Here is a 23502-nt window from a genome sequence, read left to right on the forward strand (position 1 = left end):
GTTATTATCTGGTATGTCTTGTACTTCGACTGTCGTATGATTTTGTGGTAGTTACATTATTGTTGCTTCTTTCCAGACTGCTTTGTCATGCTTTAGTTAGTATTTTGTCATTGCTTCTTTACTTTTGCTATTTCCTTTTCCGTTCTGCTTTTATTTGCTTTTTTCTGAGCTGAGGATCTATGGGAAACAACCTCTCTGCCTATGATAGGAGTAAGGTCTGTATACACTCTAACCTCTCGAGACCCTACTTGTGGGATTACACTGAATATGTTGTTATTGTTGTTGTATTCTATATAGCCAGGTTAAATACGAGTTGAACACGAGCGCATCAGCTAGGTTATACAAATTTAGTTTCAATTTGTCACCACTTATTGTGATGATTTGAGGTATAATAAAACACAAAATAGAAAATTATTATGTTTACTCACACGTAATATTTATATTAAATTAAATAACTTAATGATAAAAGTAACATATATTGCATTTACTTGCGTGATGCAAACATTAATACTCACTCCGCCTCAAATTATGGAGAGATGACTCTATCATGATTTTTTTTAAATAGTTGTTTTAAATTATTTGTCATTTTAGAAGCTCAAGACGAAATTATTAATTTTTTCTCATTTTATTCTTAGTAGTAATTGTTCTTGAAGACTACAAACACCTTAATTATGGAGAGATGACTCATAAATAGAGTAGATATTCAATTAAGAGAGATTATATCTTAAGACATAAATAAGAATAAAACTAATCAAAAACCCTTCTAAATTTATATTTTATTAAAGGCCTGTACAATTGAAATACAACAAATAATTTGAGAAGGGAGCATAGCCAGGAGCAAAACTTTAAAGTCTTTACAATAAAATTTCGCAATTAAAGGGTTAAATCGTACTTTTATTAAACTAAAAGGACCTTTACTAAAAGACCTTGTATTGTCCAGCTGTGTCCCACACAAATATTCAAATTTCAAACTCATTTCTACATAGTCCAAGAAGTCAAATTAAATCTAACCGTTAATTTAGTAACCGTTACCCATATATCTCTCTAAACCCTAAAATAATTCAAATTTCACTATAAATATTCCCCCCCTTTTACCCGTCCCTACACACAAAAAATAATTCTTGTTTCTGTTCCTCCAACATACGCTTCTTTTCAAAAAATGCGTGAAATCCTTCACATTCAAGGTGGACAATGTGGCAACCAAATAGGTGCGAAGTTCTGGGAAGTTGTGTGTGCTGAACACGGCATTGATTCCACCGGGCGATACGATGGAGATTCCGATCTCCAGCTCGAGAGAATCAATGTCTATTATAATGAAGCGACATGTGGAAGATTTGTTCCTAGAGCTGTTCTGATGGATTTGGAACCTGGTACTATGGATAGTATTAGGTCTGGTCCTTATGGACAGATTTTTAGACCTGATAATTTTGTTTTTGGACAATCTGGTGCGGGGAATAATTGGGCTAAAGGTCATTATACTGAAGGAGCGGAATTAATTGATGCTGTTCTTGATGTTGTGAGGAAGGAAGCTGAAAATTGTGATTGCCTACAAGGTTTGTTTCTCAACCTGTCCTTCAAGCTGAAAATTCACTTTTTCTTTCTTTCTTTTCGGAATCATGTTTATATATCTGATTCCAGAATGTTTTCCGTTTCTATTTAGTTTGTTGATATATATCTGTCCGTTTCCCTAGATTTAGCTAGCCTTTGTACATAGATTCCGAATTGTTTTATGAAATAAACTGATTTGGGTGAAGTTTGATTTGAATTTGAAAATGTGTTTGGACAATTTTTCAGAACATATATTTGGGCCAAAGAGAGGCGTCAAGCTATTTTCGAAATTTTAATTTAGTTCCAACGGTCATAATTTGGGCCAAAAATCGGTCATAATTTAAGATTTGGTTTCTAAAATCTCTCAAAACATAGATAAATTGTATAAACATACAGATTTTTGAAATAAAGTTTCCAAATTCATTGAAGGTGTGGAAGCCAAAATTTATATATAACATATACACTTGTTATGGAGCCAAAATTAACATATGTCATGTATATTATACGTATATGTTATGTATATTGTGTATATGTTATGTCTGCAATATGTTTATTATATGTATATTTATACTTAATATACTGAACCTATACATTTTTTTTGCCTATTATATATTTGGGAGATCCAAATATGTAATTATCCCTTTCTATTTGGCTTTGTTTTTATGGATATGGTTGTTTTCAGAGATGTACATGTTTTTTGGGTTTTGTAGAATGTGCTTTAATTGTGGTTTTTATTTTTGTTTTCAGGATTTCAAGTGTGCCATTCATTAGGTGGAGGAACAGGGTCTGGTATGGGTACTCTTTTGATTTCCAAAATCAGAGAGGAATATCCGGACCGAATGATGCTTACATTTTCAGTTTTCCCTTCTCCTAAGGTCTCTGATACCGTAGTTGAGCCTTACAATGCAACCCTATCCGTTCATCAATTGGTTGAAAATGCAGATGAATGCATGGTCCTTGATAATGAGGCTTTATATGACATTTGCTTCAGAACCTTGAAGCTTACCACCCCAAGCTGTAAGACCCTTAAAGCAATATATATCTAATAAATTATGCACTATGTCTTTTGGGAGAAAATAATTAGGCCACGTAGCCCGTATTTTGAGTTTGTTACCTGGTTTAGTCCATATTTGTATATAAACACCTTTTATACACTATTATACACTTCTATACAAGGTTGATACATTATGTATAATGCTTTCTCGCTGGTATAATGTTGTAGTATAATATTGTATATTGGGCTACACGACGTAATATTTTATGCTGGGCAGTATATTTTTGAAATTTTCCATATCTATTTCCTATTTCTTTATCTGAAGCGTTTGCTCGTATTTACATTGTTGTTGTCTGTTACACTTGATGACATTCACTGATTTATAATTGTTTGATGGAACAGTTGGAGATTTGAATCATTTGATATCAGCAACAATGTCTGGTGTTACCTGTTGTTTGCGTTTCCCTGGGCAGTTGAACTCTGATCTCCGTAAGCTGGCCGTGAATTTGATACCATTCCCAAGGCTCCACTTCTTTATGGTTGGATTTGCGCCTTTGACTTCCCGTGGTTCACAGCAATACCGAGCATTGACAGTTCCGGAGCTTACACAGCAAATGTGGGATGCCAAGAACATGATGTGCGCAGCTGACCCTCGCCATGGAAGATACTTAACTGCCTCTGCTATGTTTAGGGGTAAAATGAGCACGAAAGAGGTTGACGAGCAAATGCTCAATGTGCAGAACAAGAACTCTTCCTACTTTGTTGAGTGGATTCCTAACAATGTGAAATCAACTGTTTGTGATATCCCACCTACCGGACTTAAGATGGCATCGACTTTCATTGGTAACTCGACGTCAATTCAGGAGATGTTTAGGCGTGTTAGTGAACAGTTCACTGCTATGTTTAGGAGAAAGGCTTTCTTGCATTGGTACACTGGTGAGGGAATGGACGAGATGGAGTTTACCGAGGCTGAAAGTAACATGAATGATCTTGTTTCGGAGTATCAGCAGTACCAAGATGCCACTGCTGATGAGGAGGGAGACTATTATGAGGATGAAGAGGAAGCTCAAGAGGATTAATTTGAAATGTTATTGGGACTTCGAAATATGGATGAAGCCAAACCACAACTTCTAGTTGATGTTTTTTTGGCTTTGAGATGTAATAGTGCTCTTAAAACTACTGCAAGCTTTTAATATCTTGTACTATTTCAATTTGCGCAATTCTGATACGAGTGTTATATTGCTTGTCTAAATTGCTGGTAATTCAGTGTTGCTATTATGCTCTACTTGCAGTAATACCTGCTGCTTTGGTTTTGGTGTTTATTTTCTTGTCCATATATTGCAGCAACTCGTTAAGATTTGTCAGTGTTAATTATTTAGATTACTCTAATGGCGGATGAGGATATTCCACTCGTGAGCATTGCCCAGAGTTCTTAGTAAAAAGTCGTGTTGCTCCAACTGTGTATATTATATACTAAAAGCGAGAAGCATCTAAAGTTAAAGTTGGATTACGAGGACTTTTTTACCCCTCAATCTCAACATTATAATTGACAAAGTTAGTCTTGAAATATTTAACGTCATTTAGAAAATTAAATTAATTTTCCTTGATACATGAATACATTAACTGCTTCTAATCATGAATCTCAAAACTGAAGAATTTTAAAATGTTGAAACTGATGAAACAATGAAACAAGGAAATGATTCCCTCTTAAATGGGTGCATTAACCAAGCTTCTCTTGTTTTAATTTTAAATTAAAGAATATGAAAAGTTGCCATACCACCTTTATTTACAAAGATACAAGCGGTTTCTAGATGGTCATTCTTCCACTAAATCTATTCATTCTAATTAGATTACTCTTTCTAATGGGAGATGTTGAATTTGTGTATAATGGATTTTGTTCGGTCTATTATATAATTTGATTTTCTTTTAATTTTTGCATAGGTGGTTTGATGGAGTTGCAACAAATTAAAGGCTGTTTGGGAGCAGATAGTTACCTAGGCATTCGTCATTTTGGTGTATTCCATGGTTTCTCCAAGAAGATAAAAGGCAAAGTAGACATGTATTTGCTATTTGCTGCTATTGTTTTTCAGTTCAATGCTATTTAGTTCTTTGTTTTTTTTTTTGTTTTTTTTCAGTTGAAAGACTCTAGATTTGCTAAAAAAAAATCTTGGATAATGGCAGTAAAGAAGCAAAAGGGACATTGTACAAGTTGAGATTCATCCACATGCTTGCGAGTTGTGATGTACGAACATTCTTTTGGAGTTTTAAGTCTTTAAAACAAGTTGGGTTACTCCCAATGACCGAATAATCGAAAAGTGAATGTTACCAGTGAGTATATATCATGTATTTTATTAACATTTAATTATTCTATATATCTTTGCATGCTTGATAGATATATCATCTACTTGTAATGACTTTATTCTGGCTTTTTAATTTCAATCCATCTTTATTCAGCAAAACCAAAAAAAAAAGTGCTTTATTGTGCTATGGAGTACCTCTTGCCTATTGCCTGTTGGTAGATAAGTACATATATTTGGTAAGGTTCTTCCCATTGTTTTATTTGCAAATGTTAGTTTGTTTTTCATTTGATACGGTTACTTTTTTAAAGTTTTTTACTATCAATCTAAATTCATCTATAATAAGATCAATATTCATTATTTTCAGGAATTTATACTTTTTGGTTATTATCTTAAAACTCGATATAGTGTTTAATAATATTTATGTAATTTTTACAAATTTTGTATTCATTGATATGGAGTACATGTCAAGATATTACTCATTGCACGCATGTTCAGATATAACCATTGTCGTTCTAATTGACCAATGATAAATCATGAAACACATAAACTATTATGCAAATAGAGCTGGTAATTTTCGCAGTTACATCTCTTATTACTCATAACACGAGTGTCTTCATATGATGTATGTATATCATTCAAATTAATCTACACAAATTAACATGGGACACACGTGCAACGCACGTGTCCAGAACTAGTTTCTTAATTATACGAAGGAACGCTTTCAATATGATAACTTGAAAATTCAAACATATTTGAAGAGGGAAATGGTGGACAGTGTAAGATAGCCATGTGGACAGTTTTCCCCCTTAGAGAAAACTTCCAATGTACCGGGGACAGATTGTAATTTCCTTCATTGAATACATAGATAATTTCCTTCATTGAATACATGGATTTTTGCAGCCTTGGTACTTAGTTTCTTGGGTCACAACTAATTAAATTTGATCCATGGTGAAGGTAAAGACACCATTTACACAAGATAAAAACGAAGATCTCAAAGCTTTCAACACGCACCCTTTTGCCGCAAGAAGGTTCTTCATTCACAACTCAAGCTCTATTCAAAATGATTTAGTACTAATTATGTAAACCTCAAAAGCATAATGGGAAAAAAAGGTATCAGAAATCCACCCAGTGTACGTACCACAATTAATAACGGACACAAAATCACCGGTTTAAGCATATAGCTCCTCTGTAATCATTATGAATTCTTGAAGTTGAAGTAAACTCACCTGAGATACCGTACTACCACTGGTCAAAACATGCATGCTTTGGTCTCACGAGCTATGTTTACAATTCTTTAAGGAGGGAAAGGGATTATAGTAAGCCTGGTGATTAAATTGGTGCCATCTTGCAACAGGCTTTACTTTTTAGTCGGGCCCAAAAAAGGATCACACATTTTTTGCCTGGGCCCATGCAAATTCTGCTTTAAGACTCAAATAAGCAGAATTTTTTAACTGAGTTGGGGTTCGAACCCATAACCTCGGGTTTTAGGCGAGGGGCAAAACTTAAAGACCACCAATTTGAAGGATAAAAATTAAAGACCACCCCAAATGAAGGGCAATCCACGCAAAAAGAAAAAGTTCTAATAGTTTACATTTTGCGTATTATTACAAAGCCCATATACCATGAAATCACTGAGCCCATGTGCAAGGTCCCGTGGTTCAGCCTTAGAAGGTGTCCAAGTAATATAAACTGTTTCAATGGGACAATTTGCACGATTGTCCTTATTCGGAGGTGGTATTTAATTTTTGTCTCTCAAATTGCTGGTCTTTAATTTTTGTCTTTCGCATAAAACTCCTAGGTTCAGAGTTCGAACTCCCGCTCGGTCAAAAATAAAATAAAAATTCACAAGACAGAGTTTTGCCTTCAGGCATAAGGCAAACTTCTACCTTAACATTAAGGCAATTTTTTTTTTTTAATTCTGTTAGAGTTTTGCAAAGCTCAGCCTTAGGCCTAACTTTTACCCAAATAGACCTAATTTTGCTACGAAACTCTGCATTGTATTTTTTATTTACTGAGCCGGGATTCGAACCCCAAACCTCGAGATGTTAGGCGAAGGGAAAAAATTAAAGACCCAGTGCCTTTGAAGGAAATCCCTTCAAAAAAATGTTTCTAATGCGTAGAAACTCTTAAAATAATTCATCCCGTAATTGACTGGAAAGTAGGTCATTTGTACTTTAGTCCCTATAATCCCTATTTTGTGTTGGTCTTTAATTTTTGCGCTTCAAATGGGCTGATCTTTACATGGTTGCCGTTAAAAATGGAACTTATGTCAATAGGTGACATAAGTTCCACATCATAATATTTCTAAATTATGCCAGCGCCCTTAAGGAACTTCCCCCTCCCCCACCTCCTATAGATATAAGTTCGATTTGAATGGCAAAAATTAAAGACCAGTTCATTTGGACGTCAAACCGTGCAATTACTTTTCACTTACAGGCTTAGAGAAATGAGTTGGGCTAAGTACCAACTTCAGGCTATTTTTGATAGTGGACCGCTTTCTTGAATCGCAGAATCAACCTTTTTTGTCGCTTGCCACAAAATATAAAAGAGGATTTTGGGAATTTTAGAATAGTATTGATCACATGATATGCATTTTCTTGATTTGATTAATACTTTAGTTGATCAAATACACCATGATAAAAATATCAAAATTGAATACGAGACCTCTGCTAAAGCATATGGCATTGAGGTCGGTTAACGCTAGGGGTGGGCGTTCGGTTCTTTTGTTCGGTTTTCTCAAACTCCGGTTTTCGGTTATTCGAATGTGTGCACTATTTTGGTTCGGTTTTTCTAATCATTTTTTTTGTGCGTATTGCCCTTCAAGGCTCTGGTCTTTAATGTTTTCCCCTCAAATTGGTTATCTTTAATTTTTGGCCTTCGCCTAGTACCGGGAGGTTCTGGATTCGAAACCTTGCTCAGTTAAAAAATAATAATAATAATAAAAAAGAATTTCGCAAGACAGAGGTTTAGATTCGCAAGGTAGAGTTTTGAATGCGGTAGAGTTTTGCATTCAAAACTCTGCCTGAGACCTAACTTTGCTACGAAACTTTGTCTTGCGTTTTTTTTTTTTTACTGAGCCGATGTTCGAACCCAAAACTTTATGGTATTAGGCGAAGGGCAAAAATTAAGGACCAGTCCTTTGAAGGATAATCGTGCAAATGACTCAGTTTTTTCCGTATGGGCCTGATTAATGGGCTAATTTTTTTATTATAAAAGGGCCTTCTTTTTTAATTAGAGCTGGGTCTTTCTTGTTATTTAATTCAAAATGCGCTATTTTAAGTTTTGTGTTCCAAAATTTTGATTCAAATGAACATGGGCAATTTGGAGGAATGCTCCTATTTTGGTGTGGTCTTTAATTTTTGGCCTTCGTTAGAATTTTTTGGTTTCGGATTTGAACCCCCGCTCAGTCAAAAATTTAAAAAGCCAAGTTTGGAACCTCAAGGCAGAGTTTTGCATGATTCGGGCAGAATTTTGTGTGAAGGTAAATAAGCCTAAATGACTTTTATGTTGTTTTGTATATTCTCAGCATGGAAAGTTGGCAACTCATCCATGCCACTGCTTGATTTTTCAATTGACCCATTTATGTCAACATGCATAGCCATCACTGCTTGCAATTTCACAAACATCAAGCATTTAGAAAACAGAAATTCAAAATGCAGCAAAAGCGACTTGAAAGTTATGCGTTAAGGCATAATTCAAAATTCTGTCTTGCGAATCCAAACCTCTACCTTGTGAAATTCCTACTTCTTCTTATTCTTTTTTTATTTTTTTTTAATTTTTTTTTATTTACTGATTTGAGGTTCGAACCCAGAACCTTAGAGTATTAGGCGAAGGACAAAAAATAAAGACTACCAATTTGAGGCCCAAAAATTAAAGACCACCCCAGAAGAAGGGAATCCGCGCAAAAAAATGAATGAACATGATTTCATGTTTTTTGATACTGTGATCTTTCCATCAGTAGAGCTAGTGTAGAATTCCAAAAAAAGATGGGAGAAATAAAGTTAGTGGAGAATTCCATTTAAATATAACTCTAAGTTTAACGAAAAAGTGAAAGAGAAGATCTTACATAAGAGAGGTAAACAAACGAAAAAGAAAATGAAAAGAAGTATAAAGAAAGTAACCACTGCGAAAGTGAAATGGTTAACCCGAGAACCGAATCGAACAATTTTAGAAAAAATAGAACCGAAATAGAACCGAAACCGAAAAACCGAAGTCCGGTTTTTCGATTTTCACTATTTATGCCCACTTAACGCTACACAAATTCAAAGAAGGGAAGGTGGATTGGCGAGCTTGAGTGTTGACAAAGGCACAAGGTCTACCACAAAATATTGTACGTAAAAAATAATAAAACAATTCAATCAAATATACTCCGTTGTACAAAATAATACATTATAAAATAATTGGGAAAATGTGTCTAAACAGTGAATTAGTGTTAGGGGGCCAAATATAACGAACAAATCAGCTGAATTTTTCTGGAAAAAAAGTCATTGGTAATTAGGAAGTGGCCTAACATGGTAAGAAATAAGAAATCTGCCAAGACTCTCAAGTCTTCTTCACCTCTTTGAGGGTCAACCAGAAACCAAAATAGAACCTTCTGAACGCTAGAGAAGGTGTGGAATTAATGGAGCACGCACTAATATAATTAATTGGAGCTGCCCTACCGTTTACCGTGCATCGTCAACTACACGATAAACGGTATGCCATATTTTTCCACATAAGTCCAGCTTTTGTGGCTTCATATTTCTCGGAAAATGTGTTATTGAAAAATAAATATATATTTAATTTATTATTTTGTATTTGGTAAACAAGTAAAAACGTTTTCCCACCGGTGTAATATAGAAAAATATTATGGGCTGAGAGTGGCGGGATCAGAGGCGGGTCTAGGAATCCTAGAAAATAGGTGCACCATTAAAGAAAGGAGAAAAACCTAACATTCAATTAAGTCACCATTTAGTTCTTTTAGAGCATAGGTGTCAGCATATAATCTATATATAATATAAAGCTAGGCATATACAAGGTGATGTGGCACCTCTCTATGGCCTCCATTTCTATTTATCTTTTTTCTCATTTTTTTGTGGCATTTTTCACTCATTCAATCATTTTTAAAAAACATCCAAATTCATTATTAAATGACAAACAATCGGTTATTGAGAGTCCAAAAGTCACTATGAAAGATTACAAGCGTTACAAGCTTGAACGTAAAAACAAAAATATGCTATATGTAACAGTCTCTTTCTTGCAAGGGAACTCTGAGACCAAAGCTTTGATCAGATGGCTCGGTCCCCTTCAATCTCCAATATGCAAGGTAAACACTTTACTATGTAAATAAACATAAATCGGATTCTCATTATCCTAAAAAGTTCATCTTTTGGGTCATCAAGATTCAAGTGAAGTTCTTTTTTGTTTTTGTGATTTTTGCATGGGGTTTTTAATATTTTATTGAATTTGATGATCCTTAAATTGGTTCTGCTGCGGATGAAAATTCAGGATTTTGGTATTATTGTATTTGCTCCTTTTTATTTATGTAAACATTTCGGTTCAATTTACTTTTATTCACAGTCAGATTGAACCTACCTCTACATACAAGTATTATTTTATTTTTTGGGTTTTCCATCCGCTGTCCAATATCCGCATTGGAGTTCGATAATATGAATTCGCACAACGTAGGACCCATTCGGGGAAGGCACTTCCTACCAAGGATTATTGCTGAGGATCAGCCCCATCCCACCACATCATTTGGTGGTACAAGTAACTATTTGAGGTATTCATTTCATTACAGTCTAAATACAAGTATTTGAGGTATTCATTTTCATTACAGTTTTTGGGACTCCGTCATTTTCTTCTTCTCCTTTTTTTTTTCTTTTTTTCTGAGGACTGGTTATTCAAATAAATTTGTGTACTACTGTCCATTGTGTTGGGAATTCAGAATATGAGAGCTAACGTGTTAAAATTCCACTGGGCATAGATTTGGTTATTAATCTCTTCTTTTTTTCTTTTGAAATATATTTACCTATATTTATGAGATGCGTGATTATTAAACTAATTAGCAATATTGTTTATAGGTTATAACATTTAATTTAAAAATAATTTTGGTAGCAAAATATATGTTCTTACAAAATACTAATATATATATATATATATATATATATATATATATATATATATACATAAACTAGGCATAAACAAGGTGATGTGGCAACTTTCTATGCCATATAACCATTTATTTTTTTCTCCTTTTTTTTTTGAAATTTTTCCTCATTTCAAAATTAATGTGCTATATATTCAAAAGCTAAAAATCACTCTTTAATTTTATTAATTACACCTCAATTTTTTTTAGAGAAAATTAGTTAAAAAGGGTCATTACAAAATGAATAGAGGTACATGACCCTCATATAATCCTCTATATACATGGCTCTGTTATATTTGCAAGGGGCCATTTCCTCAATTTTAATATAATTTGCAATAAAGTCTATCCACCTAACGAAATACTAATGCAGCCTATATACCTTGCCCATCTGCCTTTCCTATTTGAAAACTCAAACTACGCTGAATACAGTCTACAGTTACAATATTAAATTAAATAATGTATTAAATTATGCATGTAAAACTTAAAATAAATGGCCATAACCTAATCGAAGAACTTGAAGGGTTCTTTACCAAATCTTGAGCCCCAGTATATATACACATGCTTACCATATAATCATATCTAGCATTTGATGATATATTTTCATTTAGTCTGCTTAGGCCATAACTGATTTTCATTTAAATCTGATCATTAATCCCATTTCAAATTAAAAAGCACTTAATACATCATATCAATCCAATAAATGTAATTTTACCGTTATCTTCCTTGTGACTTGTGAGTAATTACTCATTTATTTTTCCAATTTTTATGTATCACATTCTTTTTTATTTAATCCCAATTATGCCTAGAACTCTAACTTGCGTACATTGGTTAGCAGCAGCTTGACAGTCACATATTCAGCGGCCTTTAAATATTGGCATCACTCACACACCCAATTTTCACTTCAAAACAAGCTTTGAGTTTTAGGTTTCGTGCCTATATATGTCATAGTAAAGCTCTTTCTTCTTTTATTGCTCTTTTTCGTTTTTATTGTCTTTTTATATCATTTTCTTGTGGGATATTGCTTAACTTGCATAAGAAATTGCAGGATTGGGATGAGTTCATTTCACTGAAGAAGCTCAAGCTAATAGTTAATTATCTCTAGGTTCGTTTTAATTTTTTGGGAAAGTTTTATTTTTATTTGTTATTGGAGATTCATATTATATTATATTTTGGACATATTATTTAGCCATTTTTTTGTTGCATCACAATTCCATATTTATACTTTAGCTAATACTTTGTAGGTTGTTGGATACCAAAAAAGACGAGGCAATAACACATTCAGGCCCAGGCAAAAAAATCCTTCCTTCCTCATCAAAGTTTGCTTCTTCGCTAAAATAGTTTACTTTTTATACTTCAGTTCCATAATGAATAATTTCGAAACTTGTAAGTGCATGAAACCTCATGCAGATTAAGATGGTTTTAAATTTGTACATATCTTGCTCATACAAATATTATATAGACATGGTCATTTGATTCCTAAAATAAAAACGTGATGCAACTTTAGCCTTTTCGAGGAATTAAAGAAAACCAAAGTAAAAAGGAAAAAAGAGAGTTTTGTGATGTAATAACTCATTTAAGTTACAGTGATGTCAATAAGAATTGATATTAACAATTAATTTGTAAACTATGAAAATACAAAGGAAAAATTAAAATATATGTGAAGAAGAGGAACGGCCAAAAGGTGCAGATTTATTTGTTTTGTATTTTTTATTTTGTTTTTGTTTTTTACTGATTACCGGATGGTTAACAAAAAAATAACGCATGTTATTACTTTATTTATTTATTTATTTATTTATTTTTCTTGTATTATACTGTTACAGTACCTAAAAGGAAGGATGATATTGAACTTGAAGAGCGCATCATCTAGCATTTGAAAACGCTCAATATATGGGTGAAAAGAGAGCTCGAATACTTACGACCTTTTCACCTTCTCATACCTGATCAAATTTTAATATCATTGCAAGCCACACTTTATAAAGCTAATATATTCAAATTTCGTTGAACACAGATTTGATTATTGATCTCTTTCTCCTGAGAAATATATTTATGTACATTCAGGAGATGTGCGAAAACTAAAATAATTAGCGATATACATTATATTTTCTTAGATATGAAGAATGCTTTAAAGAACTATGATAGTAAAATTATTTTTGACTTTTAAAATAATAAATAAATTTTATAAAATGGGCATTCACATCGCGCGAAGCGCGAACATTTTCACTAGTATTAGATCAATTCAAAAAAATATGTATATAAAATATATTTGATAGAGAGACCATGAATGCACGTGCACCATTATTTCAAGGGTAAATTCGACCCAGGCGGGGGTAGATTGGTCAAGAGTGGGGTTGGGGAGGGGACAATGAGGTTTAAAATTCCATTTATGGAACTTATTTTTGTAGAAAAATATTTTTCATAATATTTTAGAAAAAAAATTCCAAAAATAATTTTCCTCCCTACCACACACACCCTTGGTCAGTATATTAAGCTGCCTATTGTGAATGACCGAAGGAACGTTACTTGCAAGTAAAGACTTTTATTCGTCTGCCAAATGCAATGCGCGTCCACCATTCACCTTTCTTTTCTTTAACGTAAATGTCTTTTCGGCTATGTGTAAATCTAGATTTGTCTAGGCATGTTGATGTTGGCCAGAATTTACTATTCTGAAGTCAAACAATCTGAACAAAAAATAAGTATAGATAAAACTAGACGTTGAGATTCAGCCTCTAGTAAATCTCTTAACTTAGCACCTAAGTTCAAATCGGACCAAGCACACCCAAAAGATGTCACTTAATTAAAACATAGACTGGGGATGATAGAACTCTGTTGAAGGCACTACTAATAAATCTTTATTTTCTCGCTGAATTTTCCACGGATAGATGTTTAGTGATTATTTGTCACTGAATGTCGGTGGGAAAACTTATATAGTAGTGTTTTCACAAAGCAAAAATATGAAGTTTTCCATCGTTTTAATGGAAATCAGTTTCCCACCACCTGTTTTCCCAGTGAGTTGGTTGGTGGGAATGAGGTAAAAAATCATAAAACAAATTTTTCATTGAACGTCGGTGGGAAAAATCTTTATTTATAGTAATGAGGCTTAATAGAGAACTTGATTGACGAGAATTTTTGTTTTACTACAAGCTCAAGCATTTAGCCAAAGCCGATTAAAAGCTGAAATCGTAGAGTAACGGGCAAATAACAAGCTGAATGATTAAGTAACTTTTTTTTTTCTTTTTTGGTTGAAAGACCGATGAGAATTCAGCCTTAATGATTTTTGTAGAAACTTCCAAAAAGTTTGAAACCTTCAACAAGCAGACATCAAAAGGACGCGTTCGTTTTACAAGGAACGAGTAAACGTACTACAAACCACAAGAAAATCAAAGAAATAATTAATTTTAAACTGGTGAAGAATAAACACAAATAAATTAGTTAAGCAAACGCGTGGGCTCCACTAAGTTTTCCCAAGGACCTTGACCCTTTGAGCTACCAGCCATGAACCATCCATTCATATTTGTGAAGATACATGCATTACAATGTAATCAATAGTGAAACTAGGAATTTTATACAAGAGAATTAAAAAAAATACTAAAATATTAAAGTTGAAATTCAATTAGTGACCTAAAAATATTTGTCGAGTACTCTTTACCGCTACGCTACAACATTCCTGTATCGTATCAAGAGAATTCAATAGCTCATATATATAAAAAGATTATATTTTTGTTTTTGTGCAATTTAATTTCCGAAAAGAGGATAAATTGAACCCCCGTCTCTTCACTCCGTCCCTGAATTCAATTTTTCCATATTCAAAATTAAGGAACAAAAACAAATAATAATACGCAACCACCAAAAAGAAGAAAAGGAACGACCAAACAAATAAAAGTAAACTTGTGACCAGACATTGAATATTTGTCATGACCGCATGTCATCTTTGGTTTCTCATTGTCATATCCTCCCTATATATATTCAAGAAACCCCTCTCATATTACAAACACAATACACATCATTCTTCCAACATTTCTCAACTACACAAAGCCTTACAAAAATCACCCACACAGAACAATTTCATTACAAACCATAAAAGGAGCGAAACAACAAGAAAGAAGAAAAATGGCCTCCTACATGAAATCATCTCTGATTCTTTTCTTTGCTTCCACCCTTTTTCTCCAAGGAGCATTAGGTATGTTTATATTCAGTTTTATTCCTTTCATGCACTTGATGTTCTTATAATGATTTGTTTTCCTAATTTTGATCATATCACATACGAATTCCATATGAATTAACAAGTATACACAAAGGGGTATTTTGGTGCACAAACCTCCCTTTATGAGCAAAATATTGAGATTGGTAAAATCATATTAAGTCTATATATTGTACGTAGTCATGCTATCTTACATTTTTGTAAGAGACTATTTCCATGGTTTAAACTCATGACCAAGTTACTAATCAACAACTCCTTACCCTTGCACCAAAATTCCCCTCCATTCTCATATATAACATGTATACTAGTCAATATTCATAATATACTCTCTCTTTTTTTCTGTTTTTTTAGGGGAAATCATATGTGAAAACTTGCCAACAAATGTATGTTCGTTTTCAATCGCATCATCCGGGAAGAGGTGTTTATTGGAGAACTCGGAGAAAGAGGATGGAAAGATGGAGTACCAATGCAAGACATCAGAGGTTATTGTTGGAAACATAGCAGAGTATATTGAGACAGATGAATGTGTTAATGCATGTGGTGTTGATAGAAACTCTGTGGGCATATCTTCGGATGCTTTACTTGAACCTCAATTTACTGCAAAACTTTGTTCCCCTGCTTGTTATCAGAATTGTCTCAATGTTGTTGATCTTTACTTCAACTTGGCTGCTGGTGAAGGTAAATTATAACATTATTCAGTGTTCTTCTTTTACCCTTTAGATTAATTTCACAGGAAAAAAAACAAATCCAATTTTTTGTTCGTGTTTCTGTTGAATTGTGTGATTACATTTATATAATTGATTATGTTTAACACGCCCCCGTATGGGTAGTGATTCTTTTTCATGGGCCAATAACGTTATATTTATACGAGACTAAAAGAATGAAAGTATCTTGAATAAATGTCTGCAATTGAGGAGTAGCTGTTTGCATTTTTTTGAAATCTCTTAATCCTCTCGTTGTATCGTCTTCAAACAAAAACATCAATCACACAATTACTTTTCTAGGGAATTTTATACTGTAACCAAATTAAATAGCCGGCAAATATATATACATATTTTTTGTATATTAATGTATTACATATAATATACTCCATATTTTATGCATGATTAGTATATTTTTATACATATTTGGTGAGCGGGTGTAATTAGTTCTGGACGAGTGATCAAATGTGTTTAAAGCCCTTATTTCAACCTAAAATGATAAATTCTTGTATTGAGGCGTCAATGCTCAACAAAAATTGATCCTTTTTGGCTAATTATACTTTTCTTGGTTCTTTCCTCTATGGAATGTTTGCGAAGAAGGCCAAAAAAGTTGATGCTTTTCTTGCCAATCAAAATCTTAAAGTTGAATCAAAGAATATTCTTAGAAAAGTTCTATAAATTGCCCTCATTATGTAACTTTTCTTTTTCACTAATGTTTTTTTTTCTTATGAAATTTTGCAGGAGTATATTTCCCAGATTTGTGCAACAAGCAAAGAAGCAGGCCACACCGTGCCATGATTGAACTATTGAGCAGTGGAGCTGCTATGGATGCTTCTGCCCCTATTGCCTCTGAAGATGTTGTTGTTGGTGCTCCTGATATTTCCCCTGCTCCTTTCTAATTTACATAGCCAATACAAACACCTTCTAAAATAACACGTATATATATAATTTATACGATAGTCTAAGTCATTTTCCTTCATGCAAAGGAAATGTGGAACAATTATTTTATATTACTAGTATTTGTTAGTACAATATTACTGTTATTGTACTGTTATTGTTATATAGTGAGGGAGGGAGAGATGAGATTTTGATCTCATTGTTTATTTTTCATAGGATTTATAGGAATTCGTTGTGAGAATCTGTTAACCAGTTTTTCTTCGGCTGATACTTCAATAAAAACTTTCTTTCTTTAATTTACATGTCTCTCTTGTTTGTTTCCTACACTTTCACTCATTTACTTCAGCTTTATTTATATGGAGGAAATGTCAAGAAAGTAATACCAATACATCTCTCGACTTTCTTTTTGTTTCTTTATGTTGGTTTGCCTATGAATAAGCCAATGAAGGCAAATTAAAATGAAACTAGTAAAGTGAATTGGTGGGATTGGAACCTATGTTATTGAAACATGATATAAATTAATTAAACTATGCTATCTCTATAAATAAATTTCACTTATATATACATCATACATGGTACAATTTTCCAAAGAAGGAAATTCTCTTCAGTTGAACGTAGATGTGTAAATTTGGGTGTTTAAATCAATTGGGTGATACTATTTTTAAAGTTGGTAGCATGAATAACCATTGAATTAGGGCTTAGAACATGAAGAAAGAAGTAGAAAACTCCATCGAAGTCATTAATGAAGCTTGAAGCTTCAAGTTAGAAGATGACATGGTGGTGGTAGAGATTTTCTCACACGGGCCGGGTTAATTTGGGTCAATCAGATTCATTGCAGTCCACCTTGATAGTGATCCAATTTACTGGTCGCACTTAGCCCATGGCCTAAAATGTATTAAGGCTAGTCTAAAGCACTTCATGGTCTATACTCTATGTATAATCTTTGGTCTTGGCCTGGCCTGCCTTAATCTACGCTATATGCTATTTCAAGTGTTTCATGTCATTTTCACTCTCAAGATTCTGTAAGTTGTGATTCAAATCACTATATTCATATTTTTATGCTCTACTAACTAATCCCAATGTGACATGTTTTCTTGCCTACTTCATGATGTTCCAATAATCTCTTGAGAAAGAATAGGAGGGAAAAATGATAACCTTCCTAAGAAACCTTCATTGCTTCTTGCAACTAATGTTTAGAATCGACGTCTTTAGGAGATCTTTTTTTTTTCTTCTTTTGGTTGGCAATTAAATCTTCTTTCATTACATCTTTGGGCCAGAATGTCGGAGCTACTCCATCGTGGATCGTGATGTCAGTATCAATGAATTTTTTTGTCAATACTCGAGTTTGCACCAAGCCGATAAATACAATAATGTCTTGCATATAACTTGTTTTTTTTTTAAATCATTTTACATGATTGAGGGATCTATATTGTCGCTCTAATTTTTAACTCTTACTAGTTACGATTAAATTGTTCGATTGAGTAGTAACTCCAAGCAAGTAGAACGTGTGCATCATGCAATAGGTTGCTTAAGTTGCTAGAGATTCGCTTTATCATATTTTTTCCTCAATTTTATTTGAATTATATTATTGTTTTCACTCAACCATGTAGTACTTCCCACATGGGATGCTGGGAATTATCAAAAGAGACAAGGGACTTGGTGTGCGAATAGTGGGATAATGTGTTCGATAATAGATCTTATTCACCATCTCATGGTCTTCTAAACAGAAAATTATTGGTTCTTCATTCATGAAAGTTCTGACATTTTGCAACTTGAGAAACCTCGATAAACTAATAAATCTACACGTACAAGAATAATGTTACATAATTAAGTGGCATTTGCGGGAACAAATTAATATAAAAAAAGTACCTTCCTACTGTTTTAAACTGCAAGTCAAGCAAGTTGAGATTCCATTTCCATTAAACAAATCAAGAACAAAAGGCAAAAGGCGCATCAGAGGACAATCTATAATTCTCCAATGCCTTCACATGGTGTGAGCACAAAATCAAAAACAATGTAAAAGGAAATAAACTATAGACATAGCCACAACTTTCTATCATATGCCCTTTAAATACAAGAAACTTGAAAAAACATGAAATGCAAATCTACACACTATTTTTAATTTTTGGTCCTTTTTGCTTCCAACTTTGTGGCTTCTTTAAGTGCTTCTTGGGCATCATTCTCCATCCCAAGGTTAAAAAGGGCAACAGACTGAAGATAAAAGGCGGTAGGCCACTCGGATGATATAACCTGAGCTTGCATTGCATCCCCTAAAGCCTCTTGCGCCATGTCGCTCATCAGATAACACAAGCAGCGCCTGGCATAGATGGTTGGTGACACCATGGTCCCTCCATCATTGAACTAATACAACAAAAAAATAGTATTTGTAACTAAAATGTTATTCTAAGGTCAACACCACAACAATAATTGAAGCAATAATGAAATACTAGTAGCTCTAATAGCTTAGGCATTAAGAAATTATTGTGTTTTCCGTTATTGCTCTATTTACAGCTAGATACATTAGCTTATTGCAGTTGTAGAAATTGCCTGTCTTTTGATAAATGTTTACCTATCGGAAGTAGAAATTGAGCAATGATATTAAAGGTAACAATGAATCATTAAGACCAATAAAAAATTTAGATGGTTAAACCTGTGTATAGCATTCAATGGCAGTTATGAAATCCTTGGCTCGGAAAGCAGCATCTCCTTGCTGCTTAGAATTCAAGGTTTCCTGCATCTGATTTGTCCACATTTGGAAAGAAAGCTGCAAATGTATAAATGTTCAACTTAGGTAGAATCCTCAAATAGCTGAAAGAGTAATAGACAAGAAATACTCAATCTACACAGTAAGAACGAAGAGCAACAGGTCACTAAATTCTAATACTAAAACTAGCACAACAATAAGTTCATGTTCTCCCTAATCAAATAAATTACAGTTCATGATCATATAGCATCTTGCATTGGGAAAGACTCGAGGTTCAAGTAAATGGAAACAAATTATATTTGTCATGATATCTGGCACGCTACGATAGCAATTAAGACAACGGCTATTACACATTCAAGCAAAGCAGAGTTATTCATTTGGGACAGCAGAAATTTACATACAAAAGGGGGGAGGGGGAATATGAATCTTATAGACGAAATTTATTCATTGCAGTGAGAAAAACTATCCTACAGAAGGCGAAGTTTGAGTTAAAATAGTAAACGGGGAGAAATCGAGAATCTATTTTACACCTTATGGGTGGGGGGGGGGGGGGGGGGGGGGGAGAGAGAATATACTACTGAATTATTAAAATTAGATATATTATCATGTTTTTTGTTTTTAACCAATGTAGTACAGTAGTATAAAAAAGTCACTATATAACATCTGTAAATCTTACTTCTAATTATTCCAGTAGTTACAGTCATAACACAAAAGATCTTAGAATGCTTAGATATCGACAAGAATAATACAAGGGCTTGACAATGATAGCCTAGAAGGTCCTACTGGTAATGATATTTGATGGAGATAGTGCATAAAACTCTCCAAAAGGGAAAACACAGCGGGCTCTTCCACAGGAATTATTGGAGTATACATATGATAACAAACTTGAATCACTAATTTTTTCATCATCAATAAATAGTAAAGGAACAAACCTCATTGGCAATTCCTTCATCGTCCTTGTACCCAGTCTTTTGCAATATCTCATGAAGGGCAGTAAGATCTCTTCTCAAACATGCTTCACCAGTTGTTGTCAATACCAATGGTTGGGGTGGGGTTGCAGTTCCATGTCTAATGCCCAGCAGAACATGTGATGGCACCTGGTGTTACATCATCAGGAAGTATGAGCCTCAAGCATTATTATTACAATAATTATTATTTCGTCTGATATGGTAAACATGGATGCTCTTTCAAGTTCCATGAATAATTAACGACATAAACTAAGGTCAAAGAACACACTTCTATACTCAGACGACCAAATTTCAAGTGCCACAGTTAAAGGAGAATGTACAATATACGCTCACTTCAATCTCATACATGAAAAGAGGTTGCAAATCTTCAAATGTTGGAAATGATCTCAAAGAAAGTCAGGGGAATACAGTTACTATTATTTGGTCATACCTCAGTTTCCTTCTGAATGGTAACAAGAGAATTAACAAGAGATTTTGCATTTGGCCTCTCACGTGCTTCATACTGTAAACAACGGGTGGCTAGCCGCACTAGCTCGGTTCCGTCATCATTAGAAAAATCACCCTCCAAACAAGAATCCATCAACATCGTCAAATTCTTCACCCGAATTAGATCAAGTGCCTACAGGAAGGTAAAATAAAATCTTATATTTAGGTACACTCAGATAATAGAGTCAATAACGCCCACTAATACATGGATTTCACATAAGAGTTGATATGATATTAGAAACTTACATGGCTTGGAGGTATATGCTTTCCACTCAAAAGATCTAGCAACATTGTTCCAAAGCTGTAGACTACACTTTCAGAGGTCACTCTTCCTGTCAATCATGAATACTCTTGTCTCAGCTTTGGCTTTAGTTGAAAAGGTAGGAGATCATAATATGGTACCAAAGGAACTACCCAATAAACTTATAAATTAATTCGGCAGCTGCTTCTAAAAGGTAGATAAAAGTCACCGGCAGCGCACTGTATAGAACACTAAACTGAGTAAATAATAGCTTTAGAGAAACAGATATTTTACCTGTTCGCATGTACTCTGGAGGAGTGAAAGCTAAGTTTGTACTGTAACTTTTTCCATCTCTACTGTTCTTCATGAGGCCAAAGCAAGAGAGCCTAGGATCACCATCCTGTAGAATTCAAAACAAAATTAAAATGCCACACAAACAGCAACTTATTAGGATTAACAAACATAAGAATAAACTTATTTTTACCTTATCAAATAAGATTCTGTAAGCATTAAGATCATGATATATTGCTCGACCCTTACTGCTGCAGTATTCTATAGCTTGAGCTAAGTAAAAAGCCACCCTCAACCTCATTGCCCACTTCATAGGTTGGCTGTCCCCTATTTCATTTACAGTAAATAAAATATCAGCATTGGAGTTACAAGATAAAGATTCAAGTATTGTTAATCAAGACTTCGGGGAAAACTCACAGTGAAATAAATGTTTCGCCAGGGTCTCGTTTGGCATGAACTCTGCTACGAGCAACCTTTGTTCACCTTCACAGCAACATCCAAGTAGATTTGCCAGTCTCTCGCTCCTCAGATTCCCCACTGCCTTAGCCTCATCCTATGCATTACATAAACAGTGTCAAAAACAAAGCTCAACATACAAATTGGTAAAATAAATTGGATAGTTTAAAAAAAGAAACTTTGTGGTGATGAAGCTGTCATATGCATAATATAAATGAATCAACAAATGTATGAGTTTTTAGCCAAAATCTATGGGACTAGGTCTATTTTGGTCCTTCAAATATAATGTTGAGCATCCTTAGTCCCTTAACCTCGCTAAAGTGTAGCAACTTTGGTCTAAATAACAGAATGGACTTAAAAACTAACCATGACTACCACAAAACACGGCAAGAATCAACTAAAAAGAACCACTAAATAGGTATTAGAGCTTTTAGATAAGGTGGTCTCACACAATTCAACATGATTTATCGTATTAGAGCTGGTGGCAGATCTAGAGTACAATGTTTAGGTTCCAGTACTTTTTTCCTATGCTACTAATATCTATATTATTTGACTGTGAACCTAATAATAATTGTATATTAACTTGATTTGGTTGTTGGAACCAATAAACTTCAAATCCTGAATCTGACACTGACTAGAGTAGGCTAAGGTCTAAGTTCGAGTCTCACTGCCACCAATCAAAAACAAATCTTTTTATGTGGTTGATCAAGAAAAGTAACTAAACCAACTTTAATTAAATAAATGAGTCTCTTATCTATGATTAAACATAATTCAATAGGGTTAAATCAAAGCTAACCAAGAATTGGCGAGAATCAGGCCAAGCAGACCTATTGAAACGTTTAACAGCAACCAATTGACCATTTTCAAGTAACCCTTTAAAAACAACATTTGGGGCTTTTTCTCCATGTTCAGACACTATTTTATCAGCTGAAAATCCATCAGTTGCAATCATCAACACATCTAAACTGAATTCAGTAAAACTTGGCAATGCATTTTTCCCATTTTCACCTCCATTCTCTGCACAAAGTATAACACCTTAGATAAAGCAATCAAGAATGACAAAAACACATAGAAAACAGATATGATGAAAGAAAAAGAAAAAAAGTTACCTAGATCAGATAAATCTTGAGGGGATGATTTAAAGTTGGAATGAAAGCAACAAAAAGAGAATTTTGAACAAGGGACACCCATTTTGACAGTAAATTTTATGAGATTTCCAAGAAATAATTTAGACCCTTTACAAGCATCTACAAGAACTAAAGGGGGCAAATGGAAACAGCAAAAAAAACTGTTCTTTTTACTATATAAAAGATAAGTAATTACTATGTGGGTATCCAAAGAAAGGATTTTTTTTTTTTTTTTGGACTGTGTAAGTTCTGTTTGGTCTTTCCAACAGGATACAGTGATCAAGAAAGGAGGATTTGTGTTTATTGTAGTATATAATGAGTATATAAGAAGAGAGAAAATGGGTTATTTGAGTATATGGTTGAATGATGAAAAAGTTGGTGATTTTTCATGTGTTTAGCTTTTCAGAGAAAGACGTGTTTGTGCTTTTGGCAAAGAGAATGACCTTTTCGTGTTTGTTTTTTTT

The 23502-nt window shown here is 33.8% G+C and overlaps 3 protein-coding genes across 3 annotated transcripts; 2 read left to right on the plus strand and 1 right to left on the minus strand.

Annotated features, from left to right (window-relative positions):
* The first annotated feature begins 1096 nt into the window (after positions 1-1096).
* LOC132607022 (tubulin beta-2 chain) lies at positions 1097-3827 on the plus strand. The gene is made up of 3 exons (XM_060320805.1): positions 1097-1553; positions 2296-2565; positions 2945-3827. The coding sequence occupies exons 1-3, from the start codon at positions 1160-1162 to the stop codon at positions 3619-3621; spliced, it is 1341 nt and encodes a 446-aa protein (XP_060176788.1). The 5' UTR covers positions 1097-1159; the 3' UTR covers positions 3622-3827.
* An 11114-nt stretch (positions 3828-14941) lies between these two features.
* On the plus strand, positions 14942-17061 carry LOC132607023 (uncharacterized). The gene is made up of 3 exons (XM_060320806.1): positions 14942-15146; positions 15519-15845; positions 16610-17061. The coding sequence occupies exons 1-3, from the start codon at positions 15077-15079 to the stop codon at positions 16765-16767; spliced, it is 555 nt and encodes a 184-aa protein (XP_060176789.1). The 5' UTR covers positions 14942-15076; the 3' UTR covers positions 16768-17061.
* A 1597-nt stretch (positions 17062-18658) lies between these two features.
* On the minus strand, positions 18659-23502 carry LOC132607024 (serine/threonine-protein kinase BSK5-like). Its single transcript, XM_060320808.1, has 10 exons — positions 23021-23502; positions 22708-22928; positions 21873-22008; positions 21649-21782; positions 21459-21564; positions 21170-21255; positions 20868-21056; positions 20402-20566; positions 19416-19529; positions 18659-19126 (listed from the first exon to the last, which is right to left on the minus strand). Exons 1-10 carry the CDS (start codon positions 23100-23102, stop codon positions 18884-18886), a joined length of 1476 nt encoding a protein of 491 aa, XP_060176791.1. The 5' UTR covers positions 23103-23502; the 3' UTR covers positions 18659-18883.

Source organism: Lycium barbarum, chromosome 8, assembly GCF_019175385.1.
Source record: "Lycium barbarum isolate Lr01 chromosome 8, ASM1917538v2, whole genome shotgun sequence".
Taxonomy (NCBI): domain Eukaryota; kingdom Viridiplantae; phylum Streptophyta; class Magnoliopsida; order Solanales; family Solanaceae; genus Lycium; species Lycium barbarum.